Below are 20,014 nucleotides of genomic sequence, written 5' to 3'. Positions count from 1 at the left end.
AACAAAATGAGCCCAAACTAAAGAAAAAGCTTTTGGTTTCAACAGGAAGTAAGCATCAGCATCTGAACGCACAGGGGGAGGAGCCAGAGTCATGTGACCAACAATCTGTGTGTTTACAGGTGAAGAATTCCGCTTTGGTTTTGACCTGGAGACGATCTCGTTTGGAATTGGTGTCACAGCAGTCAAGTTCAACGGGTTCAGTCTCCCTGTGCGATTGGACGCCACCTGGAGCTTCCTCAGACAAATCATCATCATCATCACTATAATCTGTGCGTTAATCTCTTATTCTAAATGTGGTAAGGCTGTCAGGAGGAGAGAAGGCGCCACAGGCCGGCGTTGGAGAGGGGGGGGGGGGTAATGTGTGGTGTTTTATCCGGTGCCTGTGCCCAGGTGAACAGGTGGAGCAGGTTCAACCATGACCATCAGCGGAGGAAGGGTGGAATCGCATCTCTGTAGGCGGAGCAAGGGAGAAGGGGGTCATTGACAGAAAGGTGTTAATAATAATAATCACTTAATAATCATCCAGGTGTGTGTGTGTTTACCTGGCTGAGCTCGAAGCTCTCAGGTGTGTGGCCTTTAGGACCACTGACGCCATTCAGAGTGGGTGGAGTCTCCCAGCTCTCCCCCTTCCTGCAGAAAAAACTGAGCACAGAGAACACAGTGAGGATGATGAAGACCATGATGGCGGTGGTGGTTGTGAGGACGGTGAAGGCCTTACTTGCGTCTGTACGCCAGCAGGACGAGCAGCAGGCAGCAGAGGATGCAGGCGAGGCCGCTGTGAAGGCCGACCAGCAGAGCGGACGTCGAGCTGTCAGACTGATCGCAGTTACAGCTTGAACCAGCTGAGGGCGACAAACATCACATGTTACACTGCTTCCATTGGTGACGGTGTGCAAGAGGTCAAAGGTCAGGCTCCTACCTGCTGCAGCTCTCTCTCCCTCGGCCAGAGATACAAGGCGGCGGTTGGACGGACTGTCTCCGTTCCCGTTAAACGCCACCAGCTGGATTTCGTAAATGGCCGCCGGCTCTGCAGGAAGTAAACGAACAGATTATCACAACACTGTATCCACTTCCTGTCGGGCTGCCTGTAAACAGTCTCGTACTCACCCAGGTGGGAGATGGTGTGGGTGTTGATGTGTGCTGGGAAGGCTTCCTGCCCCTGCACTTCTGCGTTGGAAACACTGCGGTACTCCAGTCTGAAGCCCTCCAGCTTCCCCGGCTTGCTGGGAAGCTCCCAGTACACCTGCATGGCGGTCTGGTTCAGGACCTTAGTGAAGAAACTGGGAGGACTGGGAACTGTGGGGCAGACAGAGCCTGCGGTCATTCACAGAGACAGCATCTCCAAAACGTTTAAACCTGATCAGAGCAGGTCGACCCCGCCCCAGCCCGCACCTCTGAGGTCATGCCCTGGTCATGACATCACCACATCAAACAGTGACATTTCTGCATTCATCCTCTGAAACATAAAGATGGTGCTGAAAGCCTCAGGCTGGGTGGGTGTGCCCCCTGCTGGCAGAAGTGTGGAGCTGCACCATCCTTCTATCAAACGTCTGATCAGATTACTGTTCATTAATCCTTCTCTGTGTGGTAGGAAGCGCTGCCCTCACACCGAGGGAGCTTTACCAGAAACCTTTACCAGCTTTCCTACAAATCTACAGCTTCATCAGCTGCAGAACTTCATAACAGGCTTCAGCTGATGTTTTCACGCCATTGTGAGTAGATCTGAAACACCTCGTGAACTCACGAGATTAGTTTTAGGTGGAGGTCCTTTTCCGAGGCTGGAATGCTGAGGAGGTTTTATAGATATTAGATATAGTGTGAGTGTTTCCAGTGTTATCAGTCAGAGGTGACCTACCACCGCCCAGCGTGCTGGCCATGATGCTGTCAGACTGCTGGCTGCCTCCCAGCGCCGAGTACGCCTTCAGGTAGATGGAGTAGGTGGTGGCAGCTTCCAGGTTGCTGAATTCGTGTTTGAAGGTGGTTTTGCTGACGGCCTCCTGCAGCTCCGCACTGTCCGGCTCTGAGGAGGTCGCAGATCAAAGGTCAAACAGGTGATGGTGCTGCAGACTGATTGATTGGGCTTATCGGTTACACGCACCAATCAGTCTCCAGCCAATCAGGAACCAGTAATTATATCACGTCATTACCCTTTAATCTCATTTCTAGTCTCCTCACACGGACGATCTCAGACTTAAAAATACCAACCCCGCCCCTCTCTCACCGCCCAGTTTCCTGATGTGCAGGACGTATCCGATGATCTGCTGGCTCACATGTTCTGCCGGCTGGTCCCAGGTCAGCTGCAGGCTGCTGGAGCTCAGCGCCGCCGCCTGGAGGCCGGTGGGGGCCTCGGGCAGCTCTGAGCCCTGGCTGATGGCGAGGCGAGCGCTGGCCTGATTGGTGCCAGCGCTGTTTTCGGCAATGCACTGGTAGATGGCTTCATCCTCGGGGGTGATGCGGGTGATGGCGAGCGTCCTGCAGGTGGTGGCAGAGAAGAGGTGGGGCGTTAAACTGTGCAGTAACCTCACAGAGAGAAAGACCTGAGCGTAAACAGAAGGATCTCACGTGTTCCCGTTGGTGAGCTTGACGTTGCCGCTGGGCATCAGCAGTTTGCCGTTCTTCAGCCAGATGAGGTGGGGGTCGGGGACGCCGGACGCCGTGCAGCTGAAGACGGCGCTGGCCCCTGCTGGTCTGGAGACAGACTGTGGCCACTGAACAAACTCTGGAGGAGCTGCGGGCCAGAAGACAGAGCGTTACAGTTTCAGCACAGGGCAAACTGGTGGTTTACCCTCTGAAAAGTTTGTGTGGGCTGTGGGGGGGTGTGCCGCAGCACCATCACGAGTGGAGAGGAACCAGGAACTAAAACTGTCAGACGGTCATTTTATCTAAAGAACCTTAGAAATGTGAGGAACGCTATCGAACATCGTAGCAGCGCCGTAACGGGGAGAAAAGCCACGAGCCCAAGGTCAAAACGTTAACACGTATTTAATTTGTGTTTAATGTAACTGTAACAGGTTTATGCCTTCAAAGGTGATGTTGCTCATGGACTCGCTACATGAAGCTAATCACTAAAAACTCATCATGTTATCATCACACGCCGTGTCCTCAGAGGGAAAACTTGTGTCTCTGTTATCTTTGAACACCACTTTGACCTTTGACCCCACCACCCCACCCTCCCACTACCACACACACAGACACAGCTGTCTGTCTCCACCCGCTTCATCTCCATGGCTACAGGGAAACCGTACACACACATCTCTGTCACCCCACAAGAGCCCCGCCCCCTCCCACTTTATATGGAAAGAGGGGGAGGTCAGGGGTCAGAGGTCACTGGGGAGGGGAGAGGGATGAATAGGAGTCATTTATAAAAGTGTGTGTGTGTGTGTGTGTGTGTGTGTGTGTGTGTGTGTGTGTGTGTGTGTGTTTTGCTCTTGAACTTGGGGTTCTGTATCTTAGGAGGTCAACGGTCATTATCCCTCCACAAATAAAATGTATTTATATGTCCACCCCCATATCTGACACACACACACACACACACTTTTTTTTATCATTTTTAGCAGGACTGTATTTTGTGTATCTGTACTTTCCTACTTTCTGTTGTGTTCCTGTTGTGTTGTTGTGTTGTTGTGTGGGCTGTACGCTAGCCTGAACGATGCACAGCAACACTAACAGACTTTATCTTTAAAAACTCTTCTGATTGTTTTTTATTAAACTAGAATATTTGTGTTCATATTATTGATGATCACTATGGGATTGCTCTGCTGCTGATGATTTAGTTTACTGATGATCAGCGTCTGAAGACACTGTCGAGTTCATCCTGACTGAAACGGAAACATCGCGTCTCCTCGCTTTTATTTTAGCGTCTCTGATTGTTTGTCACGCGTGCTTTTTGTTTGCAGTTTCACAGTGGCACACGTGTAAAACGACGAAGTCGTCTTTGTAAAAACAACTCAGATGTGATGATAACTCACACCAGCTACAGACAAGGAAACGACGTACGCTGAAACTAACAACAGAGATAAACACAACAATAATGATAATAATAATAGAAGAAATGATTTGTGATGTTAGTGCGTCTGTCTCTGATTGGGATCACATGGACGTGAAAAGAAGGTTGTTACGGTGGCTTCTTCTTCCTACGGTCTCTGTGGGCGCTGATGATGTGTGAGCATCTCCTCTGGATGCTGTTGTGTAACATGTTCGTCACACACTGTGTGAGTGGAAAGCACTGGGTGATTTACTTGTGCGTTGAGTCAAACTGACTTCAGATGGGTGCATGAGGGATGAACCCTTTCATGCAGGACAAGGAAAGCTGGATCATCACACAGAGCAGGAGCTGCGGCCGGGTTTAGACCGAGGCCGTCTGTTGTGGCCCTGCCCACTCGTGTTTTTGTGGCGAGGACAGTCTGCAAGTCTGAGTGTCAGAGTGACAGACGGCGTTTCAGTGGGAATAAAGTCCTCATTGTGAAGTGGGGCTCTTCTCATGCTAATCCAGATTCTCATGAAGCTCTCAGTCACACACACGTTCACAATGGGCCTGTGTGACCTCTGACCCCTCCTCCTACATGACCTCTGACTGAGCTGCAGCTGAGCGAGCAGGACAGGAGTCCCTGAACGTCTCACACGTCTGCGTGGAGCTGCAGAGGAAACTCATGGAGTCCTCGGGCTGTGTGCTGGTCTTTCCACCGTGTGTGGAAAACACTGACTGCTGTGTAGATGACACGTGGCTGCACACAGAAACTGCAGGAAAAGCTGCAGCCAGTGCGTTTTTCTCCCACAAACTCACATATAAGATCATCAACACCTCACGGTTTCAGAAACAAATGCGTCTGACGCTCACGTTAACAGGAAGTGACCTCTGAGGTGCTGCTGTCTCTGATTTACAGAGAGGGTCAGAGGTCACATGTCGGGGGTGAAGAGTCCGACAGCAGCAGGCTGAACTGAACTTGACACACAACCAGTCAAGTTCAAGAGCTGACAGATGAACGCACACGCACCCTGCATGTGTGTTTGCACACTCGACATGATGAGGTGGAGCTGAGCAGATGGAGTGGTTGCTCTGCAGCTGCTCGCCGCTGTGTTCACAGGAAGTCTGCCTCAGGCTTGTTCTGAGGATCTTATTGGTCAGTAATCGCGTTCTTTCCTGTTCCACCTGAGTGCTCGAAGCACTGCCTCATTCACACATAACACCAGCGCTTTCTTCTGCACCTGTACTTCCTGTCTGCCGTCCTCACTCTGGTGGATGCATCTGAGGGCATCTTTCCCAGGAATATTTGGGACTCAGCCACCGATCTTCCGATTAGTGGATGATTTGCTCTACATCCTGCGCGCCCAACTTTCAAGGAGAAGTGTCAGTCATGAAGGAGCAGCAGGTTTGTTTCAGTCTGCACACCAATCATTGATGAGGGGCCAGCAAACCAGACTCGCTGCCCTGAGTCACTTCAGTGCCAAAAGCTGCTCCTTCAGGAGAACCAGAACCAGAACTCGCTTTGAAAGGAGGACAGAGAGTGACTCATTTTCAACCAGCAGCAGTTGACCGACTTTGCCTGATAATCACAACCATTCCGAATGGATTTGTCTGAAACTTAGTGTGAATACAAATAAAGGTTTATTCAAACAGAACAGAGGCCGTACATCCAGAAATGTCCCTCAGTCTGAAGATCAAAGATCTGACCTGCAGGACTTCTAAGGTGAAAAGTTTGACTGTTTGAGGTGAGGACAGCTTTTGGCCAGCTGATGTGTTGTTGATGTGTGCAAGCGAACCTACCTTGTACAACGAGGCGTCCAAGCGCCGTCCTCCTGGACCTGCTGCCCGGTCTGTTAGCCGAACAAACGTAAACGCCTGAGTGCTGCAGAGTGGCATCAGAGATCATCAGGTTTCCTGTTCCCAGAACCTGGATCCCCTCCACGCCGATGGACCGGCCGTCTGACCGCACACAGACACCATCATTAACACAGCTGAACTTAACAGGTAATCAATACTAGTGATTGGATCAATGAGTGCAGGAGGAGGCGTTACCGAGGCGACTCCAGGACACGATGGGCCGGGGGTTTCCTGTGGCAACACACTCCAGGATGGCGGTCTGGTGGACATTGATGGTGAGGTTCTGAGGGCCGGACAGGATTACGGGCTCCTTGTAGATCCTGGATCCTGCAGCTGTGTCCAGAAGACCAGAAACCCTCAAAAACACCCCGAGACTCTGTTTACCCTCACTCTAGCCTCTTTCTACCCTGAGTCCGGACTATTTCTACCCTGAGTCCGGACTATTTCTACCCTCAGTCTGGACTGTTTCTACCCTCATTCAGGACTGTTTCTACCCTCAGTCTGGACTGTTTCTACCCTCACTCTAGACTCTTTCTACCCTCAGTCCGGACTATTTCTACCCTCAGTCTGGACTGTTTCTACCCTCAGTCTGGACTGTTTCTACCCTCATTCAGGACTGTTTCTACCCTTACTCTAGACTCTTTCTACCCTCACTCTACACTCTTTCTACCCTCAGTCCGGACTACTTCTACCCTCATTCAGGACTGTTTCTACCCTCGGTCCGGACTATTTCTACCCTCATTCAGGACTGTTTCTACCCTCAGTCTGGACTGTTTCTACCCTCAGTCCGGACTGTTTCTACCCTCAGTCTGGACTCTTTCTACCCTCAGTCCGGACTGTTTCTACCCTCACTCTAGACTCTTTCTACCCTCACTCTAGACTCTTTTTACCCTCACTCTGGACTCTTTCTACCCTCACTCTAGACTCTTTCTACCCTCACTCTAGACTCTTTCTACCCTCACTCTAGACTCTTTCTACCCTCACTCTGGACTCTTTTTACCCTCATTCAGGACTGTTTCTACCCTCAGTCTGGACTGTTTCTACCCTCACTCTAGACTCTTTCTACCCTCAGTCCGGACTATTTCTACCCTCAGTCTGGACTGTTTCTACCCTCAGTCTGGACTGTTTCTACCCTCATTCAGGACTGTTTCTACCCTTACTCTAGACTCTTTCTACCCTCACTCTACACTCTTTCTACCCTCAGTCCGGACTACTTCTACCCTCATTCAGGACTGTTTCTACCCTCGGTCCGGACTATTTCTACCCTCATTCAGGACTGTTTCTACCCTCAGTCTGGACTGTTTCTACCCTCAGTCTGGACTGTTTCTACCCTCACTCTAGACTCTTTCTACCCTCAGTCCGGACTATTTCTACCCTCAGTCTGGACTGTTTCTACCCTCAGTCTGGACTGTTTCTACCCTCACTCTGGACTCTTTCTACCCTCACTCTGGACTCTTTCTACCCTCACTCTAGACTCTTTCTACCCTCACTCTAGACTCTTTTTACCCTCACTCTGGACTCTTTCTACCCTCACTCTAGACTCTTTCTACCCTCACTCTAGACTCTTTCTACCCTCACTCTAGACTCTTTCTACCCTCACTCTGGACTCTTTCTACCCTCACTCTGGACTCTTTCTACCCTCACTCTAGACTCTTTCTACCCTCACTCTAGACTCTTTCTACCCTCACTCTGGACTCTTTTTACCCTCATTCAGGACTGTTTCTACCCTCAGTCTGGACTGTTTCTACCCTCACTCTAGACTCTTTCTACCCTCAGTCCGGACTATTTCTACCCTCAGTCTGGACTGTTTCTACCCTCAGTCTGGACTGTTTCTACCCTCATTCAGGACTGTTTCTACCCTTACTCTAGACTCTTTCTACCCTCACTCTACACTCTTTCTACCCTCAGTCCGGACTACTTCTACCCTCATTCAGGACTGTTTCTACCCTCGGTCCGGACTATTTCTACCCTCATTCAGGACTGTTTCTACCCTCAGTCTGGACTGTTTCTACCCTCAGTCCGGACTGTTTCTACCCTCAGTCTGGACTCTTTCTACCCTCAGTCCGGACTGTTTCTACCCTCATTCAGGACTATTTCTACCCTCAGTCTTGACTGTTTCTACCCTGAGTCCGGACTCTTTCTACCCTCAGTCTGGACTATTTCTACCCTGAGTCCGGACTGTTTCTACCCTCAGTCCGGACTGTTTCTACCCTCAGTCTGGACTCTTTCTACCCTCATTCAGTACTGTTTCTACCCTCAGTCTCGACTCTTCCTACCCTCCCTCCAGACTCTTTCTACCCTCACTCTGGACTCTTTCTACCCTCAGTCTGGACTCTTTCTACCCTCACTCCAGACTCTTTCTACCCTCAGTCTGGACTCTTTCTACCCTCACTCTAGACTCTTTTTACCCTCACTCTGGACTCTTTTTACCCTCACTCTGGACTCTTTCTACCCTCACTCTGGACTCTTTCTACCCTCACTCTGGACTCTTTTTACCCTCACTCTGGACTCTTTCTACCCTCACTCTGGACTCTTTCTACCCTCACTCTAGACTCTTTCTACCCTCACTCTAGACTCTTTTTACCCTCACTCTGGACTCTTTCTACCCTCACTCTAGACTCTTTCTACCCTCACTCTAGACTCTTTCTACCCTCACTCTAGACTCTTTCTACCCTCACTCTGGACTCTTTTTACCCTCACTCTGGACTCTTTTTACCCTCACTCTGGACTCTTTCTACCCTCACTCTGGACTCTTTTTACCCTCACTCTGGACTCTTTTTACCCTCACTCTGGACTCTTTCTACCCTCACTCTGGACTCTTTTTACCCTCACTCTGGACTCTTTCTACCCTCACTCTAGACTCTTTTTACCCTCACTCTAGACTCTTTTTACCCTCACTCTGGACTCTTTCTACCCTCACTCTGGACTCTTTCTACCCTCACTCTGGACTCTTTTTACCCTCACTCTGGACTCTTTCTACCCTCACTCTGGACTCTTTCTACCCTCACTCTAGACTCTTTCTACCCTCACTCTGGACTCTTTCTACCCTCACTCTGGACTCTTTCTACCCTCACTCTGGACTCTTTCTACCCTCACTCTGGACTCTTTCTACCCTCACTCTGGACTCTTTCTACCCTCACTCTGGACTCTTTCTACCCTCACTCTAGACTCTTTCTACCCTCACTCTCGAGTCTTCTACCCACACTCTGGACTCTTTTTACCCCCAGATCGGGCATTCAGTCTTTAATTATGTGAGTTTTGCCTTACAGAACCTTGCCCTCAGTTTTGTCTTACCGGTGACAGTCAGCTGGGCTTCGTGGCTGTAGCGAGTGTTGGCGATGTTTGAGGCGATGCAGCGAAACAAACCGCTGTCAGTCTGCTGAACGCCGGTGATCTGCAGCACGCCATTAGGAAGCAAGGTGTACCTGTACACAAAGCATATACAAACAGGCTTGAATCCTTACACGTTAAAATTTCATCTCATCACACTTCACTAAAGACATACCTGTGGTTATCGGGGCTCAGTGAGCGTCTGTCTTTCTGCCAGGTGATGTTGGCCTCTGGGATGCCATTCACCTGACAGGTGAGTCTGGCCACACCCCCTACATCCACATGCATGGACTCTGGGTGAGAGAGGAACTTAGGGAGGGCTGGTGGGAGGTGGAGAAGAGACCGTTAGTACAGGTGGGTCACCTGTGTGTTACTGTGAGGTTTGTTTGATGTTTTTTGTGTGTTTGGGTCGACGGCAACTCACATGCGAGCTGGACGCGGGCCTTGCGGCTGACCAGCATGCCATAGCGGTTCTGCACTGCACACTCGTACTCTCCGGCATCCGTCTCGTTGCTCTCTCGTCTCTTGGAGAAATTTCTGATGAGCAGCGTGCCGTTGGTGAGCACTGTTGCTCTGGTACCAGTCGCTATGGGAACCCCGTTGAGTCTCCAGGTGATAGCGATGGGCCCCTCCCCCTCCACCTGACAGTCCAGCATCAGGGGACGGTCCCTGACCGCAATGACATCACCAGGCTCCTTCAAGAAGGCCAACTCCAACGCTCCGAGCACACCTAAGGGGAAGCAGGAGGGTCAGGGGCGGAGTCTCAGTGGACGTTTCTGATGGTGAAGCAGGTTTAAAAACACAAACACTCACTGACAGGAGGCGGATGTGGAGATGAGGGTTATGATGATAATAAGGGCGAGGAGGTGGCGATGAGGTGGCGATGATGATGACTGGAAACACCTGCCCAAAGCAGTATCCAGGTGACTCCGGCAGGCAGAACTCAGGGCTCGCGTTGACCCTCAGGCTATGATGAACACATGAATGTGACGATGGCAATGATGGCAATGATGGCAAAGATGTATATGTACTGAAAGAATCAGAGCCAGTGTTTGTTATAAATCAGCTCATGGGCGCTGGTTTAGCTCAGTGGGATGAGCAGCGTGGATGGAGAGAAGCAGCCCGGGTTTGAGTATGACCCCCGGCCCTTTGCTGCATGTCTGTCTATACTGTCTCTATCAAATAAAGGCCACAAAATAGCCTGGGAACGTTAGAAGACTGCATGCACCCAATTATAATCAATCAGGTCAGTCACACAGACTGAGGTCTTTAAATTACGTGTTACTACACCTCTCATCATCTGAAGGCCTGGACTGAACAAGAAGCAGAAAGCAGCCGGGCTCAGGTCTGCAGTGTGTTGTTTCCATCACGTGGTGAACGAACTGCTACAGCGCTTTCCTGCTCCACCTCAGAGCAGTTTATACCACACATTATTTCTACAGAATTCGTTCTGTGATGGATGTGTCGGAGAGCAAAGTGGACCTAACATCTTGTCCAGGGATATTTGGCATGCTGGAGCAGCAAACTAAACCGCCACCTGCTCTACAGCCACCCCTCAAACACAGCACAGATCAGCCTCTCTGCGGGCCCCCTCAGATAAAGACCAATGCAGGTCTTGTGTCTGTTTATTATGCTGTTCAGTGAATGCATCGTTCCTCCTCCTCCCTCCTCTGGCCCTTTTCAACTTGAACTTGGTTGAGGTGACTTTCCCAGGCTCCCCCCCTCCTCCCCATCGCCTCTTTGAGAGGATGCTGTGGGAGGAAAGACTGAGTCTGGCAGCAGGACCAAATCCTTTAGTGTGAACGACGACAATAGAGAAACAAAAGTTAACCGAGACACAACACCCCACCCCACCCCCAAAGGATCCCACAAACAACCAAACACACCAAACCCTGCAGCTGCCGGACCCCAGGACGCCTCCAGGCCTGCAGCTCCTCATAAACATCCATCACTTCAGCCTCTTTATACAGCTTCACGCTTGTTTCCACAGACTCTGAGCACAAATCACTCTAAAGGCCAATTTCATCTCCTCAAAGAGGAGAACAGGAAAACATGTCTAAATCTTCCTTCAGCACCAACACCGTGCTGGCACCGGGCTGGCACCGGACAGGCACCGGGCTGGCACCGGGCTGGCACCGGGCCGGCACAGGGTCGGCACCGGGCTGGCACCGGGCCGGCACCGGGCCGGCACCGGGCTGGCACCGGGCCCACATCACTCCTCTTTATCAAAGCAACGATGAATCCTGATGACGTCACGTCAGGAAAAGTCAAAACTGGTTTAAACAGGAAATCATCAGCACGCGATCGGACCCGACACCATGTAGGTGTACAAACCAGGTGTGGACCGTTCACACCTTTTGGTGTCCCGTGACAACACATCTGGACCACAGCAGGGCATGCTTTATGCCAGGGGTGTCCAACTCCAGGCCTCAAGGGCCGGTGTCCTGCAGGTTCTAGATCTCACCCTGGGTCAGCACACCTGAATCAAATGCTTAGTTCATTACCTCTGAAGAACTTTAAGACATGTTGAGGTCATTTAGCCTTTAAATCAGTGGCCACTTCTAAAACCTGCAGGACAGCGGCCTTCGAGGACTGCAGTTGGACACCCCTGCTTTATTCAGACTGTGACTCGATAAAGAAGCCGATGCAGTTCTGGCTGCGGATCAACCGAGAGGCGTCTTTATTCTGGAGGCCGTCAGTGGACAGACAAATAACCTGGATCGTGGCAGTATTGTGTCTCGTGCTCAGCAGGTGTGTGATGGCGAGTCATGCTCACAGATCACGACTCAGAAACACATCAGCTGATGTTTCAAACCATCGAGCTGCTCAAGTGAAGCATCTGATGATGATGATGAGGAGGAGGAGGAGGAGGAGGAGGACAGCTGTCTGATCAGCTGATGATGTCACATGTCTCCTCCTACAGGATTTAATCCTTCGCCTCCCATCTGGGTCCTCGCCATGGGGGGTGGGGTTTTTAAGACACTGGAGCAGACAGTCTGCCCCCCGCCCCTACCCCCCCCCCCTTTAACCCTGACCTGCCCCCTAAATCCCCTGAACCGAACTGAACCCCCCGAGGCCTCTGCAGGTCATGAGAGCTGCCCCCCCCCGCCCTCCATTCTGCGGTGTGATGTCACACGCCGCTCTGACCGTGAACTTCACGGTTTCATGGTGCTGACAATGGATTCCCCACAGACACGGGAGGTCTGAGCCCTGAGAACCAGACGGTTACCCTGCCCACCCCCTTCTAGGTCACATGTCTGCATCTGCCCCTGACCCCACCCCCCCCACCCCATCCCACTACTGCTAATCACGCCAATTAACAAGCTGCTGAGTCACTTCCTGTCCAGTAGTTTGTGAACCTGAGAAGGTTCAGGTGTTTCGTTTACCAGCTCAATTTTTACCAGAGTGCTCAGGTGTACCAATCAGACCCCGACAGACCTGCACAGACCTGCACAGACCAGCACAGACCTGCACAGACCTGCACAGACCCCCACATACCTGCACAGACCCCTACAGACCTGCACAGACCTGCACAGACCCCTACAGACCTGCACAGACCTGCACAGACCAGCACAGACCTGCACAGACCCCCACATACCTGCACAGACCTGCACAGACTCCCACAGACCTGCACAGACCCCCACAGACCTGCACAGACCCCCACAGACCTGCACAGACCTGCACAGACTTGCACAGACCTCCACAGACCTGCACAGACCTGCACAGACCCCCACAGACCCCCACAGACCTGCACAGACCCCCACAGACCTGCACAGACCCCCATAGACCTGCAAAGACCTGCACAGACCCTCACAGACCAGCACAGACCTGCACAGACCCCCACAGACCTGCACAGACCTGCACAGACCCCCACAGACCAGCACAGACCCCCACAGACCTCCCATCAGCTCTTGGGCGCTCTGGGTCATCAGCTGATTGACAGTCTGGAGAGTTTCTCGCTCTTGACACATCATCAAGTTCAACAACAAAACACACTGAGCGCGCTCAGTCTACTGCATAGAAATGAGTCTGATGAATATGAATGTGACCTTCTGTCCTCATCACACACACACACACACACACACACACACACACACTGTCGTTTCATAGAGACGGGAACTTTAAACCAAACTGGAGTTCAGACACAGACACACTGGGACCAGTTAAAACCAGTTTATTATGTTTTACTGTCCAGAAAGGAGCCAAGAAAACACCTGAGAGACTGTAAACAAACAAAGAGAGGAAAACAATGATGGAAGAAATGAAGGCATAATCAAAGAAATAAAGAAGAAAGGAAGGAATAATAGATGACCTTTCAAAGTTAAAGAAAGAAACAAAAGGAGGCATTAAAGGAAACAGGAAAAGGAATCACAGAGAATTACAAGGAATGAAGAAAATCAAGCTTTTATTGCTGTTTTTCATTTTACTGTCACATGACTTCATGTCTTCTCATTCTGAGCTAGGACATTTTTTCAGATCTTTCATTTGTGGTTTTCTGAACGAGCTCTGCCTCATCACGCGCTATTCTGTAATCTAACTGGTTTAGTCAGTGTGAGTGTGAGCCTGACCTGAGCAGCAGAGTCCCTCCAGCAGCAGCAGCAGCGTCCAGCTCCACGTCTTCTTCATGCTTTGGGTTAAATCCAGAACATCAGCACTGCTCTTCTTCCTTTGCACCTTCTTCTTCTGAATCTGAAACCTGTGCAGCTCACATGCGCTGCTGAACTCTGCAAGTCTGACTTCAAATTGAGCCTGCACTCAGGGGCTGAGGGGGAGGAGCCTACAACGGGGGCGGGCAGGGAGGAGAGAGGAGGTGGAAGGAGGGGAGTAGGGGAGAGGATGGAAATCAGGAAACCAGACCAAGGAAATGAAGGAAGGAGTTCTGCTGGCTTTATTTTAGTAAAAGTCTGAATTGACTCGGGTGTGCAGGTGTGCTGCAGGCAGGTCCTCACCTGTACCTGCTGCTGAGGTGCAGACGGTACGTGTTTGAAGACAGCAGCTGATAAGGCGGCACTGACAGCGTATTTTTGGTTCAGTCTAAACGCCCACTTCCTTCAGCTCAAACGTCCTGCTGTGGTCTCACTCGGTCCAAACGAGCACTTTAACAGGACAGAGTACAGGTGGAGGTGGAGGTGGAGGTGGAGGGGGCAGTCAGCGAGTGTAAGAATTCAAAGAACTGAAATTTAAACAGAAAGTGGAACACAGGTCAAAGGTCAGACACTCATGTAATAACAGGAGAAAGTGGGGCAAAGAAACAGAAAGGAGGAAGTGATCACAGGGTTAGACACGCAGCCAATAACAGAGCAGATCCAGGGCAGCGTGGCAGGTGTCTCAGCTGAGAGCTTCCAGCTTTGATCCCACAGGTGAGCTGATCAATCTACAGGTGAGTGTTACACTGTTATTGTGGCACCATCACGCTGCTGATTCTCCGACCTTCACCGGGCTCAGTGGACGGTGCTGATACAAAAAGAAGAAGTTAAACCAGGGGTCTCACACTCAATGAGCGGGCTGGCACTGGAGGGCCACCTTAATGTTCAAGGAGTACAAAGTGTTTGTTTTTAACCCTGTAAGACCCGGCCCATCAAAAAATAACCAGAAAATTCTCATGTTTTGGAACTGAGATGTTTATAAACCCTTATAACAAAATCCACATTTGTTTCTGCTGCATCATGTTGTGTATGATATATTTTTATTATATATATTTTTTATCGCATCTGATACACTGGGCATTTATGGCTACTTTTTGTTAACAACAATGTTAATTTTAGACAAAAACAGTTTTGTCCATAACATTTTGAAATTATGGCACATGTTGATCATGATACAAAGGGTATTATAGGTTTAATTTCAAATATTACATAATAATAAAAACTGCAAATGTGAGAGCAAATCTTTTTTCCTCAGTCTTAATTAACTGAAGCCTTTGAGTGAACTAACAGTCAGACACATTAGTCCTCTGTTTCTGGACACACACGTGTCAGCACTTCTATCATTTAACACAATATTAATGCAGACACTTGTGTACACATTAGAACTGTTGCACTCCACAACAAATAAATCCTCCTAACAAAAACCAAACAGCATTATATGTTTCACATGAATCTATGGTCCGGAACTGGAGGTGACACGGGCCGGAAGAGGCCCCTGTGCAGGGAGTTTGAGACGCCTGAGATAAACCGTCGGAAACACTTCTGACCTGTAGGTGGCGATGGCGGACCGAAGCAGCAGCACACCGCGGAAAAAGAAGAAGCTGTGATGGCGCGGAGCAGCACGTAAACAGATGTGAACAGATGTTTTAGCGCGTAGAAACAGGACAGCTGCTCCGACAGAGACCCGAGGAAGAGATGAGAGAGAGCGGAGTCAGAAGGCGCGACGGGACGGACTGAGGCTGCAGAGAGAGGCGCACTGACGGTTAGGGAGCTCCGCTAACACGCTGCTAACAGCTACAACCCGCTGCTGGAGGTCCGCCTCACCAGGTGTCCAGGTGGGAACTGTCCCCGCACCGTGATTGGCCTCGCTCTCTGTCTCCATACACACAGAAAGACATGACATGCACATAATGTGCTGTTTATCTTTTTCATTCAAACAGGTTTTGCTTTTTAATCCGGTTCGTCGGGTTTACTTGAACCTCTCATTGCGGATGAGTGTGTCACCTGTGAGCTGTCACCTGTGAACTGAAGTCACGCAAATCATCAGTCATGTATCATCTCACCCCGATACACGTGACATAGGGCTGCTCAATTAATCTAATTTTAATCTAAATTACGATCATTTTTAATGATCGTTGAAAGCCAACGATCATTAAAAATGACCGAGCCGATTATTAGCACCTCCCTCGTGCTTTACTCTCGCGCTGCTCCGTGTGGTAAATCGAGCGCACCTGTGAACAGGTAGGTGCAGGTAGAGGACAGGTACAGGTCGGGTGGTACTGTCTTTAATATTTGGGTCAGTTCTGCTGTTGGCCTGCCGACAAACGTGTGTAACATGCAGAGGAGTTAAATGAGCACAGTAAAGGTAGACTGGAACACCTGAGCCAGCAGGCGGAGTTTGTTCCTCTCAGGTGTGATCCTGAGGCAGGTGTGCGTCTCATTGATGAAGCAGAGGACCGTCCTGTCACATGTCTGTTTTGATAATTACGTTTGTTTGCAGACATCCCCCCCACACACACACACACACACACACGCTCACTCACACTGTTAGCCCCGCCTCCACTTCAGCCTCGCATGTTTTGGAGACTTCTAATTGTGTTCCGTTGGTTCTGATCCAGGTTCTGCTCTAACTGCTGAGTCAGACCCATCCGAGCAGCGATGGCGGCACGTGGGCGGGGGCAGAGGACGCTAAGTTTCACTATGGAAACAGTCAAAGGAGATGCTCCACCTCCATCGGTGCAGCAGCCCACACCTGTGTTTCCTGTAAGAGACTCACCTGCACCACTCAGAGGGGGGGGGGAAGATAAGCATCAGACTAGGTGTGACCTAATGATGTCACTCAGTTCCCGCCAATAACTCATGCTGATAATAAAACGCCGTGTTATTGGCTCAGACTTTGGTCGTAAATATTTTGTTGTAACTCAGACGTTGTAGTTGTGTAAATGTGTTTTACAAAAACACAATTTATTTATTTTTAAGGTGTGTTTGCAGACACAAAGACCCACAGGCACAGCAAACACACAAATCCTCATCTGTGCACAAACATAACATTTTCAGATATTTTGGTTACAAACACCACAATCTGAGCCGCATGTTATCTCAACACTCAGCTTCCTGTCCTCTCAGATTATTGATTATTGATCAGGAGTTTGACAGAGGTCTGTCTTCCATCACTGATCAATAATCTGATCAATGCACACAGACAGGCTGTAATTTAAGTCTGAAATTAAGTCATTAAAGTGGTGAAAGCAATGCATGCTGGAACATGGAGTTAATGCCTTGCTGTTGTCAAGGTGATGGAGCGGAAGCCCCTCCCCCTGACAGGCGGGGAGGAGGCGGAGTATCTGTTGGCCCTGAAGCAGGATTTCAGAGGCGCCATGAGGAGTCTGCCCTGCTTCATCCAGCCGCTGGTGACTCACAGAGGTCAGAGGTCACACGTCACACTTGGCTCGTCTTCCGGCTGATGTTTTGCAGCTTTATTGTGAAAGTCTCACCTGTGCTTCATGTTTCCTGTCCAGATGTGGAGCGTTACTCTGATAAGTACAACAGGAGCGAGCAGATGGACAAGCTGCTGGACTGGGCTCCAGGTGAGGCTCCGCCCACAGCAAGTGACCAATCAAAAATCAGCAGCATTCACTGTTTTTTTCAGGATTTATCCAATCAGAAACCAGGTGAATTTCTGCACATGCTCAGTAGAAGAATTAGGGATAAAAATTTTCAGGTATAAAATAAATATAAATACAGGATGCAGTAGCAGTACACAGTAGCAGTACACAGTCATACTGTACAGTAATACTTCACAGTAGCAGTACACAGTCATACTGTACAGTAATACTTCACAGTAGCAGTACACAGTCATACTGTACAGTAATACTTCACAGTAGCAGTACACAGTAGCAGTACACAGTCATACTATACAGTAATACTTCACAGTAGCAGTACACAGTAGCAGTACACAGTCATACTGTACAGTAATACTTCACAGTAGCAGTACACAGTCATACTATACAGTAATACTTCACAGTAGCAGTACACAGTAGCAGTACACAGTCATACTGTACAGTAATACTTCACAGTAGCAGTACACAGTCATACTATACAGTAATACTTCACAGTAGCAGTACACAGTAGCAGTACACAGTCATACTGTACAGTAATACTTCACAGTAGCAGTACACAGTCATACTGTACAGTAATACTTCACAGTAGCAGTACACAGTCATACTATACAGTAATACTTCACAGTAGCAGTACACAGTCATACTGTACAGTAATACTTCACAGTAGCAGTACATATAGCAGTACACAGTCATACTGTACAGTAATACTTCACAGTAACAGTACACAGTCATACTGTACAGTAATACTTCACAGTAGCAGTACACAGTCATACTGTACAGTAATACTTCACAGTAGCAGTACATATAGCAGTACACAGTCATACTGTACAGTAATACTTCACAGTAACAGTACACAGTCATACTGTACAGTAATACGTCACAGTAACAGTACACAGTCATACTATACAGTAATACTTCACAGTAACAGTACACAGTAGCAGTACACAGTCATACTGTACAGTAATACTTCACAGTAGCAGTACACAGTCATACTGTACAGTAATACTTCACAGTAGCAGTACACAGTCATACTATACAGTAATACTTCACAGTAGCAGTACACAGTAGCAGTACACAGTCATACTGTACAGTAATACTTCACAGTAACAGTACACAGTCATACTGTACAGTAATACTTCACAGTAGCAGTACACAGTCATACTGTACAGTAATACTTCACAGTAGCAGTACACAGTCATACTGTACAGTAATACTTCACAGTAGCAGTACACAGTAGCAGTACACAGTCATACTGTACAGTAATACTTCACAGTAGCAGTACACAGTCATACTGTACAGTAATACTTCACAGTAACAGTACACAGTCATACTGTACAGTAATACTTCACAGTAGCAGTACACAGTGCTGTTAACCGCTCCTTGTTTTCCAGACTGGAAGAGATTTCCCAGAGAGCTCCGAGTCCACGTCAGGAAACCTGCCAGAGACAGTCAGTACACTCTGATTACACTCTGTACTCTGATTACACTCTGTACTCTGATTACACTCTGTACTCTGATTACACTCTGTACTCTGATCACACCCCATGTAATGGTGATGGTCCGGTGTTTACCGGTGTGCTGTGTGTGCAGGTGTATCGGCCGCCGTTCAGTCTCCTCCTCCTCAGATGAAGAAGAAGGGTGTGAAGGATAAAGAGGAGGTGCTGCTCAAACTGGAGGTGAGTCTGGATTTAGTCTCGCTGTCAGTCACGTTCCACATGTCTGAGTTCGGTTGTTTCTGCTTCGAGCGTTTGATGTTTAAAAAAAAATTGTAATGTTAATTCAGTTTGAAGGTGTTCCTAATAAAGTGTCACAGAGTTGGGTTTTATTGATCCAAGTTTACTTTCGGCTTCCTGCTGGTTCCACCTTAAACTAACAAGTCCACCTTAACTGTGCCAGAGCCTGGAGAAGAAGGAGGAGCAGGAGACGTCAGAGGACGAGGAGGGAGAGACGAAGAAGAAGCAGGAGGAGGAGGAGGCAGAGGGAGAGGAGGAGTACGACGAAGAGGAGTTTGAGGAGGTGAGACCAGATCGATCAGTTTATTCAGACGCTCCTCTAACGAGGGTGTAACCAAACAATCCCAGATAATCTCTAAAGGTCGTTAATCTCATCTCAGTGATGTCACTGGGACGTCCTGTTAAAATCACACCTGCTGGATGTTTCTGCTCTAAACTGGGATTAACTGGTTTAAAAATCAGCCAATCAGAAACCAATCTGGGCTTCATCTGTTAATAACATGGGATTGATCTCTAATTTATGTTTTCTTGGCGCCGCAGGAGACGGATTACATCATGTCATACTTTGATAACGGCGAGGAGTTTGGCGGCGACAGCGATGACAACATGGACGAGGCTATTTACTAAAGCACCAGCACACATGACTTCCAGTCACATGTTCCTGCGGTCTGACCGAAGCCGAGTCAGACTGACGATGATGATGATGATGATGATGAGAATTTTTCTGAATGTTTTTAAACTTTTGTACAAAATGTAATCAGTTTTATTTTCTGCTGCTGGATCAATAAAAACGTCTCACACACGCTCTGTAAGCATTTAGTGAACGTTCCTCCTGGAACCAGCTGATCGTGACAGGAAGCAGCA

The 20,014-nt window shown here is 49.1% G+C and overlaps 2 protein-coding genes across 3 annotated transcripts; one reads left to right on the top strand and one right to left on the bottom strand.

The window, feature by feature from the left end:
• Positions 1–360: 360 nt before the first annotated feature.
• On the bottom strand, positions 361–14,642 carry LOC146509256 (immunoglobulin superfamily DCC subclass member 3). The gene is made up of 14 exons (XM_085177368.1): positions 13,720–14,642; positions 9,576–9,881; positions 9,327–9,471; positions 9,116–9,246; positions 6,017–6,154; positions 5,765–5,923; positions 2,563–2,728; positions 2,222–2,472; positions 1,856–2,020; positions 1,108–1,296; positions 920–1,027; positions 719–842; positions 543–642; positions 361–450 (listed from the first exon to the last, which is right to left on the bottom strand). Exons 1-14 carry the CDS (start codon positions 13,775–13,777, stop codon positions 370–372), a joined length of 2,121 nt encoding a protein of 706 aa, XP_085033494.1. The 5' UTR covers positions 13,778–14,642; the 3' UTR covers positions 361–369.
• Positions 14,643–15,344: 702 nt separating this feature from the next.
• polr3glb (RNA polymerase III subunit GL b) lies at positions 15,345–19,952 on the top strand. 2 transcript variants are annotated; one of them, XM_085177379.1, is made up of 8 exons: positions 15,345–15,559; positions 16,416–16,560; positions 17,091–17,220; positions 17,316–17,384; positions 18,809–18,865; positions 19,008–19,093; positions 19,314–19,433; positions 19,691–19,952. In XM_085177379.1, exons 2-8 carry the CDS (start codon positions 16,456–16,458, stop codon positions 19,775–19,777), a joined length of 654 nt encoding a protein of 217 aa, XP_085033505.1. In that variant the 5' UTR covers positions 15,345–15,559; positions 16,416–16,455; the 3' UTR covers positions 19,778–19,952. The 2 variants fall into 2 exon arrangements, with proteins under 2 accessions (XP_085033505.1, XP_085033504.1); XM_085177378.1 differs by having other exon boundaries at positions 15,345–15,632.
• Positions 19,953–20,014: the final 62 nt, after the last annotated feature.

Source organism: Neolamprologus multifasciatus, chromosome 11 (assembly GCF_963576455.1).
Source record: "Neolamprologus multifasciatus chromosome 11, fNeoMul1.2, whole genome shotgun sequence".
In the NCBI taxonomy this organism is placed as follows: Eukaryota; Metazoa; Chordata; class Actinopteri; order Cichliformes; family Cichlidae; genus Neolamprologus; species Neolamprologus multifasciatus.
Note: the sequence above shows the minus strand (reverse complement) of the source record. Positions and strands in the feature narration are given on the sequence as shown.

Coding starts and splice junctions, on each gene's coding strand:
- polr3glb (XM_085177379.1), top strand. CDS start 16,456: ATGGCGGCACGTGGGCGGGGGCAGAGGACGCTAAGTTTCACTATGGAA. Junction 19,094..19,313: donor AGGTGCTGCTCAAACTGGAG/GTGAGTCTGGAT, acceptor TAACTGTGCCAG/AGCCTGGAGAAGAAGGAGGA. Junction 19,434..19,690: donor ACGAAGAGGAGTTTGAGGAG/GTGAGACCAGAT, acceptor TTGGCGCCGCAG/GAGACGGATTACATCATGTC.
- LOC146509256 (XM_085177368.1), bottom strand. CDS start 13,777: ATGAAGAAGACGTGGAGCTGGACGCTGCTGCTGCTGCTGGAGGGACTC. Junction 9,882..13,719: donor GGAGGGACTCTGCTGCTCAG/GTCAGGCTCACA, acceptor GCTTCCCCTTAG/GTGTGCTCGGAGCGTTGGAG. Junction 843..919: donor GGGAGAGAGAGCTGCAGCAG/GTAGGAGCCTGA, acceptor TGTCGCCCTCAG/CTGGTTCAAGCTGTAACTGC.